The 19,909-nt window shown below is 44.9% G+C and overlaps 1 protein-coding gene across 3 annotated transcripts; it reads right to left on the minus strand.

Moving 5' to 3' along the window:
- Positions 1-1,100: 1,100 nt before the first annotated feature.
- LOC127009284 (galactosylgalactosylxylosylprotein 3-beta-glucuronosyltransferase S-like) lies at positions 1,101-19,016 on the minus strand. Of its 3 annotated transcripts, none has more exons than XM_050882229.1 (8): positions 18,935-19,016; positions 15,739-15,889; positions 14,111-14,271; positions 7,600-7,721; positions 6,216-6,312; positions 4,046-4,159; positions 2,896-3,069; positions 1,101-1,762 (listed from the first exon to the last, which is right to left on the minus strand). In XM_050882229.1, the coding sequence occupies exons 2-8, from the start codon at positions 15,884-15,886 to the stop codon at positions 1,649-1,651; spliced, it is 930 nt and encodes a 309-aa protein (XP_050738186.1). In that variant the 5' UTR covers positions 15,887-15,889; positions 18,935-19,016; the 3' UTR covers positions 1,101-1,648. The 3 variants fall into 3 exon arrangements, with proteins under 3 accessions (XP_050738186.1, XP_050738185.1, XP_050738187.1); XM_050882228.1 differs by having other exon boundaries at positions 18,939-19,005; XM_050882230.1 differs by lacking the exon at positions 2,896-3,069 and having other exon boundaries at positions 18,939-19,005.
- Between the last annotated feature and the right edge of the window lie 893 nt (positions 19,017-19,909).

Below are 19,909 nucleotides of genomic sequence, written 5' to 3' on the forward strand. Positions count from 1 at the left end.
TATTTATATATATCTATTTATCTATATCTTATCTATTTTCTTAGCTACTTTCCATGTTTCTCTCAACACACACACACACACACACACACACACACACACACACACACACAGACAAAACAAGTGATCCGATGCCTCCGAGTACTCAGACATATTCTAAAACACGACACGGCGTCCCTTGGTGTTTTCCTTGTGTTGGTGCAGCGCGTTGGTTGACTCGAGGTCCTCCTGATGAGCTGTTTGCGCCAGGGTGGAGTCTCGCATCCCGCCGCTCCTGCCCCCAACAACACCTCCTGCCAGTCATCACACGTCGCCTTAATCATTAATGTATTTCATGGCGGTGCTCTGGTTGTCGGGGCGCCGCTACGAACGCACATACCGGCCAGCCAGCCCCAGTAAGCCCCGGCCGGCCCTCCATGCCCCCCCGCCCCGCCCCGTCGCGATAAACAGCATGTCAGTATTCCCTGGTCGCCGCGGCATTACTCTTCCATGTCCAACGGCTCGACCTTGTTGCCGACTTGGGCTCGAGTTCCGTGTAATGTATGTTCCCTCACACCCGCGGCGTTTCGTAAGGCAAAGCCGCTAGGCCTCCCCGCCCCTCGCAGCGCCCGTACCCGTCACCCCTTTCCTTGTAAGTCGTACCTCTACTTGTCCGTGAGTGTGTATTTACGACTTATCGCTTGAAATAGTACGTTATCAAGTGTCTTCCGTAGCGTTCATTGCCATTCGTTTCGGTGGTGTGGAGGCGGCGGGCAATAGGGCCATATTTTTAAACATTTCTGCGCCCAAGAACACGTAGTTTATTAGTCTTTCGTGGGAGTTTGGGGCATTTCCAGGGGTACTTTTATGACCCTGGTGGTAGTCTGAGCCTCCTTCTGTACCGCGAACCTAAAAGAACACTCATTAGAACTCGATTAACCTCCTTTTTGGCCTTTGGAAATAGTTGGCGTGAGGGGCGGGAGCATCTGACAATACCAACCAGTCCCGTCCACATGTTTGGCTGCCATGCCGGGGAGTGTCCTGCTGGCCCGTTAGCGCCGTGTGCCCCGCAGCAAAGTGATGCCTCAGACCGCCGCCCCGGGCCAATTAAGGAAAATACTAAATATGTGGACGGTGACGTTTTATTTTACTTGATATAGTAATACAAGGTAAAACAAGCACCCAACACACACACACACACACACACACACACACACACACACACACACACATGAAACTCCTTAGTGCGATAGTTAGCGCCCTCGCCTCGCAACCGAGAGGTCCCGGGTTCGATTCCCGGGTGGAGTGGAGACAAATGGACAGTCCTGTAATTTGTACCCCTTTACACCCAGCTATGAATGGGTACCGGGTGTCAGTCGGGGGTTGTGTTCCGGGTGTGTGTGGGTGTGAGGTTTCAGCCGTATCCAGAGATCGGTCACTTGTGAGCAACCTCTTTCGGGGAGGATAGTGGCTGGCGATCGCTAGTCTATCGCGTGATCAGACCATGGTGAACTGTGCACACACACTGACACATTTGCTTGCATGCATGCTAATCGATGCTAGGAAGTGGGCTGTGGAGGATAAAATAGCAGGACTTTGCATAAGATTCAAGCATGCTGAAGTTGAGTGTGATGAAGTGGAGGGAGGAGGGGAGGGAGGAGAGGGCGGAGGGTCAGCGGAGCAGGTTGTGGTACAGCTGGATCAGGTTGGTGTCCGCGTCGGCGTGAGACACGTGCTCCAGCGACGGTGTGGCCGCCGGCTGGGTCTTCGTGTGCCACACCAGCACCTGAGGGGAGACACAGAGGGGGCTACTTTGCGACACACACACACACAAAAAAAAAAAAAAAAAAAAGTAAAAATAACCACCTCTAGCAACATGCAATACAGATAAAATTATTTTTTTAATCAGACATTGAAAATAATGAATCCATCGCTCTTTTAAATAATCCTGGCGACATGCAGCAAAATAATTCTAACAGAAAAGATTTTTATAACAGACTTCAGGGAACTAGTTAACTAAAATAATTTACTCGCTGAGGTAGCCGAGCATATTTTGGATGGGTCTAATTTAATGATGGTAAAAAATTATGCTCCGGCTTCAATGGTCTGTTGTGTTCCTGCGGCCATAACTCCAAAGCTCACAGACGCTTTCGTATGCTAACACCTTCAGGGGAGGAAACTCTGAGTGTCCTGGAGATGCCAGCACCCAGCACCATATTGTTTTCTGTGTTTTCTCGTGTCCTTTCCTTGTGGGTTCTAGGACAATTGTGGGTAATGTAATGCCCATATTCTTAAACATTTCAGGGCTTACACACCCACATTAAACTAGGCTATCGTAGAGGTTGTGGGCATTTCCATGGGTATTTTTATGAGCCTAGTTATAGTTTGACAAGACTTCTGCATCATGAATGTGAAAAAGACTCATACAAACACACTCATGAAAAAAAGTGAGGAAGAAATTTTGGGGTCTCAGGAAGAAAAGGAAGAAAGAACTTTAGAGGAAAAGATTGAAAGGGAAGAAAAACACACAAACAAACACACTCATGAGAAAAAGAGGGGAAGAAATTTTGGAGTCTAAGAACCCGACTAATCTTTGTCCATGGCTTTTGGAAATGTTTGTAAGAATGGAAGACGCCTGAGAGTACGAATCTAGTAACACACATGAACGGCCAGTGTTTGTGAGAATGGAAGACGCCTGAGAATACGAGTCTAGTAACACACATGAACGGCCAATGTTTGTGAGAATGAAAGACGCCTGAGAGTACGAATCTAGTAACACATGAACGGCCAGTGTTTGTGAGAATGGAAGACGCCTGAGAGTACGAATCTAGTAACACATGAACGGCCAGTGTTTGTGAGAATGGAAGACGCCTGAGAGTACGAATCTAGTAACACATGAACGGCCTTTAACTCCCTCACCTCAGTGCAACCTGACGCAAGGGGCTCCAGATCATCCAATTCGAGGTTGAGTTGCCTGAGGAAGCCGTCCTCGAGGTAGGAGACCCGCACAGGTATGGTGGCCTCGGGGTTGGCGTGCACCACCCGTAGGTTGACCGCGAAGCCAGCCATGTCCACGGCGAACTTCCTCCCCGCCTGTCCGGAGAGATGGACATTGAGATTCATAAAGGTCAGTACTGTGGCGGCCATACGCACCAGGGCCGGGCCTTTTCGCGTCTGGTTGTAGGATAGCAACACCCGCTGACTCCTGCCGCCCATTGTACTGTTAGGGAGGCTGGGACATGATAGCGGTGCCGGAGAGGGTCAGTGTCCCCGCCAGCGAGCCCTTATGCCTGTCACGGCCCCTCCGCTGCCATGACGCCCCGGTCGCCCCGATACACACAGGCCGTCCCTTAGCGTCGGATCGAGCTCTGGCATCCTTTATCTCTCCTTCTCTTAGAGTCCTTCATGCTCCAACACCCCGACCTCCATTTCATCACTCTGTCCCTTTCACCCCACCAGTTTGTTCTCCCTTTCTGTACCGTTCCCTGACCCCAGCATCTTTTCCCCTCACCCCTGCACCCCGCTCTCTCACTCCATCATTCCACCCCCTCCAACTCTATTCTCCCACCCTAGCAGACTGTTCCCTCACCCCAGCACCTTGTCCCCTCACCCCTGCACCCCGCTCTCTCACTCCATCATTCCACCCCCTCCATTCCAGTGATTTTTGACCCCTTCAACTCTATTCTCCCACCCCAGCAGACTGTTCCCTCACCCCGGGTCCCTGTTTTTACACCCCAGCACCCTATCCATTCACCTCAGTTTCTCCCTCACCCCAGGTCCGTGTCATCTACCCCAGCACCCTGTTTCTTCACCCCAGCTCCTTCCTCACTGCAGTTCCGTGTCATCTACCCACTGCACTCTGTCTGTTCCCCCACCCAAACATAGTGCTCCTTACACTTTCCTTTACCTTACACCGTGCACCTCATCCTTCTTTCCCTACCCTCATTGTACCCTCTCCAGCTTTCCTGCACCTCCCACGTCACCCCTCACCCACCCCCGCGCCCCAGGACCTCGCTTCTAATATATCATCTTTTCCCCGACCCACTAGTTATGTTTCATTTTCACCCACCTGGAAGGCGTCGTGGAAACCCACCACTTTGCCGCCGCGCACTACGGGGGAGCTCACGCCCAGCCTCAGGATCAGACCCACCGGGAATACCGACGCCCGCTGGGTCCGCCGAATCTGAGGGCATCACACGTGCGGCTCAGAGCCATGCATGGAAGGAGCGTACCCAGCACCTGACGCTCTGTTACTCACACAAACACGTCGATGTAAGGGACCTTAGAAGTAATATTAGGCACAGTAGTAGAGTATTGATATAATCCTCATTTGGAGCACCGAGAATCCTGTTAAATAGATCACACATGTTTTGATGGTATAGTACACTCGTAAGTATGGTGTCTTGAGAACGTCATTACACTGGCTTACCTACTCCAAGTGCTTCGATCCACGGTGACTCGCTCAGTTTGAGGTGTTACGACACGAGACAAGAATTTGAATGCTTCAGTCTTTTGTTGCCTGTTTTATTCTGTGGCTTCGTGATATGGACGTTAAAGGGTGGCTTGAAGCAAAATATATTGATGACATTGATAATTGCCCTTGCGAATTCATTTTGTCTCTCTAGTGACTGGGGAGTGCTCGTTGAAATTGACTCTTGGCTTCTGAATTGCCTACGCATTCCATGAATACTGACCAGCTGTTTGAGTACACACACTTGTTGCACGTTGATCGTAGTAAAGGTGACGGAGGGGCCGCCCACAAGGCTCGTGGAAGGTACAAGTTTATAATGCAACCGAGTATGGTTCGTAAAATATATATATATATATATATATATATATATATATATATATATATATATATATATATATATATATATATATATATATATATATATATATATATATATATATATATATATATATATATATATATATATATATATATATATATATATATATATATATATATATATATATATATATATATATATATATATATATATATATATATATATATATATATATATATATATATATATATATATATATATATATATATATATATATATATATATATATATATATATATATATATATATATATATATATATATATATATATATATATATATATATATATATATTCTGCAATGCGTCCAAGTTTACGGAACGTACTTTTTTTTTAGTACCAATCCTTAGTTTAAAGAAAACACAGTAACTTCCTTGAGAGTGGTGCATGTCACAGATCTGAGAACATTGAGTCCACTAAAGTCACAAATTTGCTGAAAAGGATTTTTTTCTTCATAATTCTAAATGACAAAACTTCAACAACAAGTAACAATTGCAAAATCTAGGCTCAAGGTTCGCTGCAAGGGAGCATCGATATAATTCTTATTCTCGCGGGACAACATGCACTCCCTAGCTCCATCTTGGAAGGCTGCACCTCCCTCTCTGCTGCCATATTTGTTTAGCGTGTGAGAAGGAATGACAAAGACTTTGTCCTTCAATGATTTTGGGACTCGCTCTAATGACGGCATACACACGCAAGCGCACACGCACACGCGCACGCACAAACACTTATTCCCCCCCCCCCCCCACCCCCCACACACACACACATACACACGTAGGTCTGCGTGAATATTTATTACTTAATCCACTGTGAGTACTTCCAAACAAAAAAAAAAAAAAAAAAAAGGAAATCCTGGTGATCCGACGGTCGGTTCACACGCCTAATGTTACTGACACGTCGCGTCACTAAGCCAATGGGAGGTCCAGGGCAGGGGAACACCAGCCCCCTTGTTTGTCTGTCTGTCTATGTCTGTTTGTCTGTCTGTCTCTCTCTCTCTCTCTCTCTCTCTCTCTCTCTCTCTCTCTCTCTCTCTCTCTCTCTCCATATGTATATTAATTATATTCTCAGCAACTGTTTTTGAAGGTAATTTCTCAACTAAAGCATTCCTATACATGCACCATCGATTTTGCACTCACTTATTTTGTTTCGGCAGTACATTGCATGGCAGTGACCAAATACTGATGTTTGAGCCTGAAATAAACTACCGTGTAAGTATTGAATTATCAAGTAAATACATTTTCGTTAGTTTGTTTATTTTAGGACATGGAAGGCAGAATTCCGCACACCGTCTCCAGTCTGCTCGTTCCTGGAATGGTTAGGAATGGTAGTCAGCTGAGGGAGGGTGGAGAAGGAAAGAGTGGGGAGGGGGGTGGGTGGGAAGGGAGTCGTACCTGTAGGAAGATTCGCACGTCGTAGGCGTTGTCATCGTCGGCGAAGTAGAGAACGCCGTCGTGCGCGTGCTGCCTCACCCACCGCAGTCCCTCGCGTCTGGCACAGAGGGACAGGTTATGCGCCGCCTCCCATGCCCTGCGCTCGTCATTCGTCTACTTTGTGCTCGTTTATCGCCTGCCTGTCGTGCACACCTGCTGTCCCTGCTCGTTGGCATGCTCCCCTGTCGCCCCTACTGCCTGAAACGCTCATGCACCTCTAGTCTTGTTGCTATACTTATATGTCATGTCTGCCTGCTTGTTGGTATTCATGTGTGTCCGTAATTCTCGTTCACATGCTCACCTGCGGCTCAACTTCTCTCGGCATTCTCTTCCATCACGGACCATCATGAGCAGCTAATGCCTGTCGGCGTGTAGTGTGCTCGGATGTTTATGTATTAAGTGGTTCTTATCCGCACATCTCTTGTTCCTGCCTGTTGCAAGTGGATATTAGCTGAATCCATGCCATGATTACCAACCATTGCTTCTCTGACGAGTTTTTTTCCAGCTATCTGTTCATGATTGTGTGCAGCTTCTTGAAACTTAATAACATTCTCGTCGATGTTGGAACATACACTTAAAATCAATTATCTTCAGTTTGTCTCTTTCGTTTGATTTAGATGTTATGGATGCCCCGCACTTTCTACCGTCCGGTTTGCCTCTCCAGTGAAATCTTTAAGCATTTTTTGTTATTCACCAAGCCTCCTCACCTTCCTGAGTCCAACAACATTCCAATTTACTTTCTAGTACAGCTCCTCCATGAGTACTAACAAAACTCGTTTTCTAAGTCTGTGTGTGTCAAGGTTCAGCAATCACTGGTGGCCTGGTCCATTATCCCGAAGACTCTTTGCACTTCTTGCTTCGAAACGGCCCTGATCGCCACCATAGCCAGGTACTCCCTCGTTGCCTGATACTAGGGCGATCGACTGAAACTTCTGGTCATATTGGGAGAGGACCAGCCAGTACCTCAGATTGTTGGGTAATGGCATTGTGGTGCGGGAACTTTCTTCATCTAACAGCGACTAATAATCCTTTATAGATGGTTACACATCTCTATCTCTGCCCTACGAGGCGCAAGTCAGTTCACCACCTGAAGATGGTGCTCCAAAGGCAAGATTTACAAGCATCGTCAATAATATATCTGCCTCAGTCACTATAGTCAATCTAAGTCTTCTCCTCTCCATTCGTCTTTCCTCTTCTCCTTTCGTCTTGCCGTGCTCATTGCCCCCTCCCTCTACTTGTCATTTTTGTTGTCTACTTTTCCCCCTCTCTATTTGTCATTTTTGTTGTCTATGTTTCCCCCCCAATCTACTTGTCTTTGCCATGTCTTCCTTAGCGTCCCTCCTACCTGTTGAAGACGCCTCGGCCCAACATTGTCCTTTCCTTGTACTCGTCCGGCGTGGGGGCTGCCAAGTGGGCGTAGTCCAGACCCGTCCGCTCCAGAAGTTCAGCCACCACCTCGCTCCTTTCCTGCCGGCAACAGTCTTGTTAGATCGTGCCAGAACCTTTGCCCCTTCAACCAACGCACTATTAATTGGTACTCGCCCACCTGCATGTTACCCGTGTATGCATTCTGAAGGTTTGCGCTGATATGATATTTACCAGTTAGACCGTTTTGTATCCCTTTGATGGAGACGCATTTTTTTTTGGCATGGAAAATGTGCAAAAAAGGAAGTTACTCTTGTGTGTAATATTCTCGCTCTCAGAATGTATCAGTAGGCTACGTCTTGACATCTTTAGAGCCTACGGATATATTTTTCATTAATTCATATTTGCATTACTGTCTATAATAGTACAACTCTGTCTGTTTGTCTGTCTGCATCTCTCTCTCTCTCTCTCTCTCTCTCTCTCTCTCTCTCTCTCTCTCTCTCTCTCTCGCTGACCACTACCATACATGTCATTCACCGGTCTTTGTATGCGAGTCACCGGTAGGCCTCCCGCGCTACGCCCCGAGACTCAGGCCGCCTCATTACCCTATTAACGAGGGTCACCGGCGACTCGAAGTGGGTGTTTGGTGTCGGGCGAGGGGCTCCGTATATCTCCTTAATGTGCGTTGGAACCCCGGGGCGTGTTCGATCAATTATTAAGTGACGGTCTCTTGTGGGATGGGGTGAGGTGGGGGGGGAGAGGGTGAGGGAGAGAAGAGAAGACAAGAGATGAGAATAAAATAGAAGAGAAGAGAGAAGAATTAGATAAAGAAAAGAAGAAAGAAAAGAAGGGAAGAGAAGGGAAAGGAAGGGAAGGGAGGACAAGGGAATGAAAGGAAAGGGAAGGGAAGGGAAAGGAAGAGAAGGAAACGGAAGGGAAATGAAAGGAAAATAAATGAAAGGAAAAAGAAACTAAGAAAAGAGAAAAGAGAGAAGAAGAAGAAGAAGAAAAATGAAGCCGATGGGGGAAGAGAAGAGGAAAAAGGCGAAAGGAGAACAAGAACAACAACAACAAAAACCCGAACAAGAAGAACAAGAGGAAAAATAACAAACAAGAACAAGAAGCAGATGAAGAGAAAGAAGAGTAGCCTAACCGATGGGTGAAGAGGCGAGGAAGGAAGGAGGGAAAGGAGAGCTGGCCGGGCGCCCGTTCCAACCGTCATGAACATGCAGGAGACGCCCTCTGGTACTTCATTGCACATTCCGCCGTCGATCGCTCGCGCCGCCGCCGTCCTAACGCAACCGCCACCACGACGCCGGAAAACGCGGAAGAAGTAGAAGGGGATGAATGAAGAAAAGGAGAAGTAGGAGGAGGAGGAGAAGGAGTAGGGCAAGAAATAGGAGAAGTAGCAGTAGACGGAGACGGAAAAGAGAAGTAGGAGAAGGAGAAGAAGGAGAAGTAGAAGAAGACGAAGAAGAAGAGAATTAAAAGGAGGAGAAGGAGGAGGAGGAGAAATAGGAGAAGAAGTAAAGGTACATAAGAACATAAGAACGCAGGAGTCTACAAGAGGCCGGTAGGCCTGTACAAGGCAGCTCCTTTGACCCTAAGCTCCCGTGTATCTAACCCCACCTAATATCGCTGTCCATGAATTTATCTAGTCTATTTTTGAATGTGACAATTGTATTGGCACTCACCACATGACTGCTAAGCCTATTCCACTCATCCACCACCCTGTTAGTAAACCAATTTTTGCCTATGTCCCTGTTGAATCTGAATTTATCCAGTTTAAACCCATTACTTCGTGTCCTACCCGGTTCTCTTACCAACAAAACCTTATGAATGTCTCCCTTATTAAAGCCCTTCATCCATTTATAAACCTCGATCATGTCTCCACGCACCCTTCGCCTTTCTAGAGAATGCAAGTTTAACTGTTTGAGTCTTTCCTCCTTTGCACCGATTCTAACATTTTGATATCCATTCTATAGTAAGGTGACCAGAACTGAACCGCATAGTCAAGATGAGGTCTAACAAATGCTAAATATAGTTTGAGGAAGACTTCGGGGCTTCTGTTGCTTACGCTCCTTGAAATAAATCCCAGTACCCTATTAGCTCGATTTCTAGCTTGAATGCATTGTGCCCTTGGACGGAGATCAGAGGTCACTAAGACCCCTAAATCCCTCTCGCACCCAGACCTGCTTATGAGAGTGTCATTTAAGCAATAGTTATGTGAGGGGTTGTTCCTACCTACACTCAGAATACTGCACTTCCCTACATTGAACTCCATCTGCCATTTATCCGCCCAGTCATACAATCTGTTGAGTTCACCTTGGAGAATACTAGCGTCCTGATCCGACTCAATTACTCTACCGATCTTGGTATCATCTGCAAATTTACTAACATCACTACTAATTCCTGTATCTAAGTCATTGATATAAATAATAAACAAAAGTGGACCTAATACCGAACCTTGTGGGACCCCACTCGTAACACATCCCCAGTCAGATCTTTTACCATTGATTTGCACTCTTTGCTTCCTATTGCTAAGCCACGCCTTGACCCAGTTCAAAACTTTACCCTCTACTCCGTGAGCCTGTAATTTAAGCAACAGTCGTTGGTGAGGAACTTTGTCAAACGCTTTACTAAAATCAAGATAGATTACATCATAATTTTCATCTCTGTCAACCGCCTCAAATACTTTATTGTAGAAGGACAAGAGATTGGTGAGGCATGACCTACCTTTTGTGAACCCATGCTGCGAGTCGTGAATTAAGCTATGTTTCTCTAAATGCTCCCGAATGTTCCTGGCTATTATGGACTCCAGCATCTTGCCTATAACCGATGTTAAGCTAATTGGGCGATAGTTTGAAGCAACTGACCTGTCCCCCTTTTTAAAAATCGGCGTCACATTAGCTACTTTCCATAGGCTCGGCACATAGCCATAGGTAGTAGAAATAGAAGTTTCAGTAGGAAAAGTGGTAGAAGTAGGAGACGAAGAAGAGGAGTAGAAGGAGGAGAAGCAGGAGGAGAAATAGTAAAAAGAGAAGTAGTAGAAAAAGTAGAAGAGGAAGAAGAGGAGTATCAGAAGGAGCAGGAAGAGATTCATGTATTAAAGCCGGGTCATACAGGATCTCGCCGCCTCGTGAAAGCTGAAGCCTGTTGGTTATTTATCCCCCTGACGAGGTCTCGGGAAGGTGGTGTCTCTGGTAGGAGGTGGGGAGGCGGTGTTGACAGGGAGAAACTTTTGGGGTAGTCTGTCCTGGCCTGCTTGCTTTCCCTTATAACTAAAGATAAGATAGAGAAATATACATAGAAATAGATATAGACAACACCGGCTACGAAATACTACATAAAGAAAATACTGCAGGAAAGAATGAGTTGATGTTAAATAAGAGCATAAGAACGTACATTTGATTTTTATGTTTTGTTTTTTTCGTCGTTTGCTGGTGAATATCTTTTTTTTTTTTAGTCTTGTTTTGTTTTTTCTTCGTTTTCGTCGTCGTTTTTTTTCCTTCAGTTTTCTTTATTTCTCTCTTATTTTATTTTATTCTTACTCTCCCTATTTTCTGTCTTTTTTTTCTCTATTAATGAATGAATCGGTCATATTTTTTAATTTTTTATTTCTGTCGGTCTTTTTTTCTCACGTGATGGTTCAATAATCATTTTGTTTCTCCTTTCCTTCCATTCCATCCTCTTCATTGGCGAGTCCTCCCTGGTATTTATATATAGACCCGTGGTGCCTCGTCCCCTCCAGAGAAGTGGCGAGGTGTCCCTGAAGATTAATACATGGCTCTACGGATGCCTCAAGCGGGGTTTCAGAAATCTGCTTCGATGCGGCTCTGTGTGCGTGCCTGCCTCAGTACTCAAGGCCTTCATTGTGTGCTTTTGGGTTACTTTTGCTGCTTTGAGTTTCTTTATGTCGATTATTACATAAGAACATAAGAACGTAAGAAGTCTGCAAGAGGCTAGTCGGCCTATACAAGGCAGCCCCTGTAATCCTAGCCCCACCTTGCCTCACTATCCATGAATTTATCCACAACATGACTGCCAAGTCTATTCCATTCATCCACCACTCTATTGGTAAACTAATTCTTGCCTATGTCTTTGTTGAGTCTGAATTTATCTAACTGAAATCCATTGGTACGTGTTCTACCTGGTTCTTTAACAACCAAAACCGTATTGACATCCCCTTTATTAAAGCCCTTCATCCATTTATAAACTTCGATCAGGTCTTTTCGCAACCTTCGCTTTTCTTGGGATTCAAGAGGGATATTAACACCTCATCATGCGCGCGGGTGTTTCCTCATGGCTCACCGGGACAAGCGAGACACCTGGCGGCGAGCACCTGAGTTGATGCACATAAATTAGATGCGATTGCACAGGTGACATGTGAGCAGCCCGATTATTATTGCCTTAGGATGTGTGCACACCAAAAAAGAAAACGAAGAAAAGCAGAAAAAACAAGAGGAAGAAAAAAAACCATGAACTATGTATATGTATCTACGTATGTATGTATGTATGACCTTGAGGAGGGGGAGGCATTCTCGTTGTGTATAAGTATGTATGAATGTATATTTGTGTGTCCCCGCGAGCATGTCTCTATAAACATACATGATCGTCGTATAGGTATGAATACATGTACGTGTCTTGATATCCCCTTGGTCTACGTGTGTATGGCCCGCGGCAGCTTGGGTTCCCGTTGTTCACAGGGCCGACGGGGAATGCTGAACCGCGGCGCACAACACTTCATAAGGCGCCTCAAGGGAAGACTTCAGGCGTTCATATTTGTCCCTTCAGGTGGCGAGGAGGAGGAGGAGGAGGAGGAGGAGGTGATGCTCGGAATAAAGTGATGTGATGTTTTTTTTTTCATCAGAGAGAGAGAGAGAGAGAGAGAGAGAGAGAGAGAGAGAGAGAGAGAGAGAGAGAGAGAGAGAGAGAGAGAGAGAGAGAGAGAGAGAGAGAGAGAGAGAGAGAGAGAGAGAGAGAGAGAGAGAGAGAGAGAGAGAGAGAGAGAGAGAGAGAGAGAGAAATCCTTTATGGTGATGACTCTGTAGAATGGGCCGCTACATGCTGGAGGAAGGAAGGAAGGAAGGAAGGAATTGAAGGCCGGGGAAGGTAGGCACAGAAGAAGGAAGAAATAAATAGAAGAAGGAAAAAGACAGAATAGGAACATGAAGGAAGGTAGAAAGGTAGGAAAAGATGTTGAGAGAAGAAGAGATGGAAGAGGAAAGGAAAAGAGAAAGGAAAATAGAGGAATAAAAGAAATAACGTAAAATGGAGGGTTGTAGGTACTGAAGAATGGATGGAAGGGAGGGATGGAGGGAGAATGGAAGGAAGGAAAGGAGGGAGTGAAGGCGAAAGGGAAAGACGGAGGAAGGGAGGGACTAAAGGAAGGGAGGAATGGAAGGATTGATGAATGGAATGAGAAAGAAGGTAACAGAGGGCGGGAAGGAGAAAGGTAGGGAGGAAGGAAGCGAAAGATGAAGGAAAGGTGAGAGAAAGGGAGAAGGTAAGGTAAGGAGGGAGAGAGGAAGGAAAGAATGAATAAGGGAAGGGAAGGAAGGAAGGGAGGAAGGAAGAAAGGAGGGAAGAATGGAGAAAAAGAGACTAGAAAAAAGTTAAGGAGCAAGGAAGATAATTTGGGGTATAGAAAGGAATCAAAGAGGAAATAATGGAGAAAAGAAGATAAGTTAGAGAGAGTGAGGAAGAGAATATGTGAGAAGGAAGGGAAGGCGAGAGAAGGAAAGAATGAAGAAGAGGAGAAGGGATAAGTTAAGGAGCGAGGAGGAGAATAACGGAAGAGAAAGAAAGGAAGGAGGAAGAAAGAAAAAAAGGAGAAAGGAGAAGTTGATGACCAAGGAAGAGAATGTGGCAATAATGACAATGATAATGACGATGATTATGCTTACGAAAATGAGTGATAGTGATAAACTTATTATTATAAAAGTATTGTTATTATTATTACCATTGTTTCTAATATTAAAATAAATAATACTAATGATAATAGTTAAAATGATAATAATGATAATATAAATAGTAATCAGATGGTTCTTTCTGCCCTGGTGTAATTTTAAGTTTAACAACCTGGCAATCCTTCCTCAGTATCAGCTTTTTACTAAGTACTTTGACCCGGTATCAGCAGGGATCATGTTTCTTAATGGTCCCTCCAAGCGAGAAAAAATGAGAAAAAAATCACCCCTCACACAAACCATTTCATAATATATATCGAAGCATTTGTGATCAGATTATGTATCATCTATTTTTTGGGGTTTATATCATGGCACAAATTTGGCCCATCGCTGCTACACGGTAAAGCCACTAATTTGGCCCGTCGCTGCTTCCGATTAATATCATACTAAATCGTTTTTATTCGGGATTTCTTTATGTACACCCTCATGAATTCGTTTTGGTACCTGACGGCGATGATGAGTTACTCCTTTAAGAACACCTGCTCCAGAGTGGTACCGGGGTGGAAAAAACTCTTCGTGGCTCACCTTCGCGTCCTCGACCACCACCCAGGTCAGGCGCGGCACCAGCCTGAGGGTCTGCGCCAGGCGGGTCAGGTCGGCCAACTGGGCGGCGCGGCGGTAGGTGGGGGTCACCACGTACAGGGGCGGCCACACCAAGGACTCCTCCCCCTCCGCCGTCTCTCCCTCTGCAGCAGGGATCGGGTGTTCACTACGAGTGTGAAGGATGTGTGGTGGTCTCCTAGAGGCTGAGGATTTTTTTTTTTTTTTGTGTGTGTGTGTTTGTGTGTGTGCAGATTATTATTTTTTTTCAGAAGCATAGCGGGAAGGCATGTTTTCAGCCTGCTGTGTGATATCTTTTCGAAAAAGTATTCTAGCATATTTTAATTAACGAGGATGAAAACTTTGATGATTTTCTTAACGTGTGTGTGTGTGGGTGTGGATGTGGTGTGGGTGTGTTTACAGCTTGGTGCGTGAAAATTTTTCGAAAAAAAGAATTCTAGCATATTTTAGTTCATGGGGTTGAAGAACTTGGTGCATCAAAGCTCGCGCGTGTGTGCATGCGTGCGTGCGTGCATGTGTGTGTGTGTGTGTGTGTGTGTGTGTGTGTGTGTGTGTGTGTGTGTGTAAAGTCGGTATAGGTTGGGATCTGTTGTACTGATGGTGGTTGGATGTTGGAGGTTGGGTTTGAGTTATGACCAGGTCGCAAACTTCCCGTCTTTATTTATTTATTTGCCAATTTATTTGTTTTCATTGCAGCCAAAAATGAGAATCCTGCCTCACGCAGTGTGGCTTGCGAATGACCAAATTCTTTCATAGCTTCGTTTTCCAATACAGGCTCCTATGTTTTTCACCGAGATCCAGAACGCGAATAGCATCTGACGCTGAAATTCGAATTTCCTAATAGTGTATATCATTGGGCTCGTGCTGGAGATGTAAAATGGAGAACATCTCTTTCGCAAGTCTCCAGATTTTGGAGTTGTAGACTGAAAAAGAAATTCAAATGGATGCCACTTGTATTTCTGTTGGAAATCTTCATCCACAATTTATATGTAAATTTTGATTGATTGATTGATTGATAGTTTATCGTTGCAAGTAAACAAAAAAGGAGAAGGGAGGAGCATGCCATCCCAACCCCCAGGCAGTACAGAGTGTGATTATACAATGTTATTACTCAATGTCTAAAGGTGCTCTTTGTATTGACATGTTCTACATTCCATTTGTTAGAAAGAAAGTAAAATAAACTGATAAAGTTTACTTTTTCATTTAAACTAAAATTTTCACTTAAAAAAAAAATCACATGCAGGAAATTGCTATACTTGGATATCAAGTTTGTTTTCCTGGCTCGTTAGTGTCTACCGCTAATTGCGCATCTTTTGTTTGTGTTTACCTTAAAAAAATTATAAGCTACTGGGAGTAAAGAAGTATCGGTAATTGTTTGTGTTGTCTGTTTTCTGCATTGTTGTAGTGGTGGCATTCCTGTAGGCGCTAGGTGCTCGAGTCTGCTATTATTATTATTATTATTATTATTATTATTATTGATATTTTTGTTATTGTCATTTAATAGAATAGTAGTAGTAGCAGTAATGGTTATTGTTTTAGCAGCCGCAGCAGTAGTAATCGTAGTAATAATCATCCTCAGTTCCAACACTCACGCTTCGGTCTGTCCTCCAGTGGGTGTCGAAGGGTGTCCTCGCAGCGGGCCTCGAGAGTCGCTAGCTGCCGCACCGTCACCGCCAGTACCAGCGCCTCCGCCACCGCCACCACGGCCAGCACCTCGCGGGTCACTCGCAGGCGCCACATCCTCTAGACACGAGGTAAGATTAAAGCATTATCGCCATGCACTGGCAATACTCTGACATATTCGTGACGGTACCCTTCACAGCAAACAAGAGAGAGAAAAAGAACGGATATACGCCTTTTTACTGTAGTCTACCTTATGAAGCTCATTTTTTACGGGAGCATGGGTGTCGATTTTCTACTGGTTTTTTTTTGACACACTGTTGTAGGCTCGTTCTCGGAATTTTTAATCGTACTATTACTAATGTCTATAGGTTAATGATATTTTTTTCGAAGTCATTTTACATGTTTTAGTATTGTTTTGTAAGTGCCCAAAGAAAAAACAAATCGTCAGCGAACGACACACACACACACACACACACACACACACACACACACACATTATGATTTTATTTATTTTCCTCCACATTCAATACCAGCCCGACTACAACTACCAACAAATTTAACGATGGCATTATTAACTTTTAAAACCCCGTGCATTTCCTACCCGGCATTGAATTAACTATCAGTATTTTTTTAGCGTGCTCACATCGCTTGAAAAAAAAAGACCAGGGCCAAAAAATATATATCCTGAACTGCTTTAAGGGACAAAAAGCCATATATTTCGTTGTTTTATCGTTATTTAATAGATATGTCCAAGCGGATCAGCATAGTCTACTGTTTAAGGAAGGTGAGAAAAATACCACGTAATTATAGTTCCATTAGTCTAACCTATCTTTCGGCCACCTCTTTGGAATCTTTTTAGGAGCAGTGAGTAGCGGGCTTTTTTTTTATTAATGTTTGCTTTTTGTGTGCCCTTGAACTGTCTCCTTTGCTGTAAAAAAAAAAAAAAAAAAAAAAAAACGTCGGTGGTAATAGATAAGAGAAAATTATGAGTTCCCGATTATAGTCATTCACTGATTGACTTCCTTCCATACACCCGCTGTACACGTGTTTTTAGGTGACAAAAATACCGTGTAATTATAGCTCAATTAGTCTAACGTCGGTGGTAATAGATAAGAGAAAATTATGAGTTCCCTATTCTAGTCATTCACTGGTTGACTTCCATCCACACACCCGCTGTACACGTGCTTTAAGAAGGTGACAAAAACACCACGTAATTATAGTTCCATTAGTCTAACGTTGGTTGTAACAGATAAGAGAAAATTATGAGTTCCCTATTATAGTCATTCACTGGTTGACGTCCTTCCATACACCCGCTGTGCACGTTTCTGACTTCACCAGCAGCGGTAAGCGTCGTTTGCTGCGAGCCACACAGCTTATGACGTCACAATCTGCTGCAGCATGTTCAGCACAGCGGTCTCGGCTACTTCGTCATGCACTTGTTCAAACTGTAATGCGCTTTAAATGACACCACCGTTACTACAATGATATTTATTCTAAAGTTACCTCACTTACATAATAATACGAAGATGGGTATTTTCAAACGATTCCGCCTCTCATCAACTTTTCCGATAGGCCAGAAATGAGATAAATAGCTTTCTCATTACTGTTTGTTTTCAGGTTAATGATAGAGAAGCGTTGTCAGACACAATTCCTGATTCAAAAGTACTTTACACAATTTGATTTCACCCTTAAATCAAATCTCTCCCATCCCTCCCTTTATTTCTCTCCCCTTCCTCTTCACGTCACTTCTCTTCACCTTTACCTTCCCTCTCCTTCTCTTCAACTCACTATACTTCACTCTCCTCTCTTCTCTTCCCTTATCTCACCCTCACCCCATACCCTTCCCGTTTCCATTTTCTTCCCTCCCTTCTCTTGGTAAGATGAGTGCTTAGGCGCTAAAATGTTTAAGGTGATAGCCCTTATAATTTTGTTGAGAGGAAACCGGTCCATTGTGGCAGATGACATCACCCACGCTTCCCTTAAATCTACCTCACCCCCCCCCTCCACACACCCATTTGGACGCCCCCCCATCCCCCTCTTTCCCGGCGAGGCTTCATCTAATGAGTGTCTTGGGTGTCATTACGGCCTGGGTGAATGTCAGTAAAAAAGACGTCCTTGTTTGTGTGGATGAAGGTAAGGTCGGGGCTCTGCTGTCGTGCGCATCGGCTGGTTAGGCCATGGAACCACACATAACCTCTATAGCCCAGGCAGTGCTGATCCCCCACAGCTCCTTTTCTGCTCAGTCTGGTGGATGTTAGGGTCATATTCTAAAAAAATTCCACGCCCAGACACACATATTTGACAAGGCTTTCGTATAGACGTTGTGGGCATTTCCAGGAGTATTTTGATGATCCTGTTGGTAGTCTGACCCTTCATCTGTATCATGAATCTAAAATATCGCTCATAAGGACCGACTGATCTCCTGTTTGGCCTTTGAAAATAGTTGATGTGAAGGGTGGAAGCGTCTGACAATACCGCCCTTAGTTCTTTGACTCGGGGGCTCTGTGTTGACTGTGACATATGAGCAACTAAAGTTCACATGATATATTTTTCATAGAGTGTATAACAGATTGATCTGACTACAGTCTTATACCTGTGGCATGTGTGTGTGGGAGGAGGGGGGGAGGTGCGTATGGCAGAACATATATTTTTTTTTCTTTTACCACCAAAACACTAATTTATTCAAAAAAATTACCATATATGAATGTGCGACACCTTTGCTCTGAACACTTCCCTCTTCACACAACCTTCACATGTAATGCATATTAAGTGTATACACGTAGACCATAAAACAGAATTTGAATACGTCTCCACCAGTTGAATCACTTCCTCACGAACTCTTCAGAAGTCGGTCCTTTCAGTATCACTCTCGTGGCAACCTGTTTGTACATAACCAGGGAGGGAAAGGCACGAAGGGAGGGAGGGGGTCAGGGCAGATGATGATCGCCACACTGGAAACACCCAACACGTATCACCGACAATCACCGTGTATATACCAAGGTCTCGAGAATTTCCATTACAATAAGTTCTTCTCTGGACCTTGGTATGTACAGCCTTACACCGTCCGAGGCGAGAACAATACCATAGCATCATAGGGCAAAAAAATAATAATAAAAAAAGAAGAATCTCACGTGTATCTCCAATCCTACCAGCACCGCCACCTACTCACTGCCCGCGGTTCCCTTCACGGCTGGACTCCTGGCGTGACGTCCGACTCTTGCGTGGGCACACTCCTCTTTGGCCAATTAAAGGCAGCAAACAGGTGTGCTCATTGACCACTCATGAAAGCCTAATGAACAGAGCCGCAGGTGTTCACGTGTATGACGTTTGGTGTGTGTGTGTAAGTGGGGTGGCCGGGGGTTAGTTCGTTGCGCAAAAGGTGAATGAGGAACGCATCGATGAACTGAACTACTGGGCGATGTTAAACAAGCTCAGCAATTAACTATACTGGAACTCGAACGCGCTGTGGCCTTCGTCAGTACATCTCACCTGAACGCAGCAGAAGGAGAGAAGGAAAGGGAAGTGAAGTGTAGGGTGACGTGAGGTGCACCTGGGAGGAATAGGGGGAAAGGAGGGAGAAAGAGGAGAAGAGTGAAGAGAAGGGGAACGTTAGAGGAGGAAAAGAAGAGTGAGGAAAAGGGGGAGGGAAGGAAAGGAAAGTGAAGGGAATAAAGGAAGGGGTAAAGGGGAGGAGGTGAAAGAGAAGGGGAGGGAGGGAAAAGGGGAAGAGAAGGGAAGTTAAAAGGAAGGGGAGAGAAGTGAAGGAAGGGAAGGAAGAGAAGGAGTTGGAGGGTTAACGCAAGAGAAGAGGGAAGAAAAGAGAAGAGGAGGGAGTGAGGAAGGAGAAAGGAGGAGGAGGGAAAAGGGGAAGAGAAGGGAAGTTAAAAGGAAGGGGAGAGAAGTGAAGGAAGGGAAGGAAGAGAAGGGGTTGGAGAGTCGCAAGAGAAGAGGGAAGAAAAGAGAAGGGGAGGGAGGGAGGAAGGAGAAAGGAGAAGGGAAAAGGGGAAGAGAAGGGAAGTTAAGAGGAAGGGGAGAGAAGTGGAGGAAGGGAAGGAAGAGAAGGAGTTGGAGGGTTAACGCAAGAGAAGAGGGAAGAAAAGAGAAGGGGAGGGAGGGAGGAAGGAGAAAGGAGGAGGAGGG

The sequence above is a fragment of the Eriocheir sinensis genome, chromosome 40 (genome assembly GCF_024679095.1).
Source record: "Eriocheir sinensis breed Jianghai 21 chromosome 40, ASM2467909v1, whole genome shotgun sequence".
NCBI classification, from domain to species: domain Eukaryota; kingdom Metazoa; phylum Arthropoda; class Malacostraca; order Decapoda; family Varunidae; genus Eriocheir; species Eriocheir sinensis.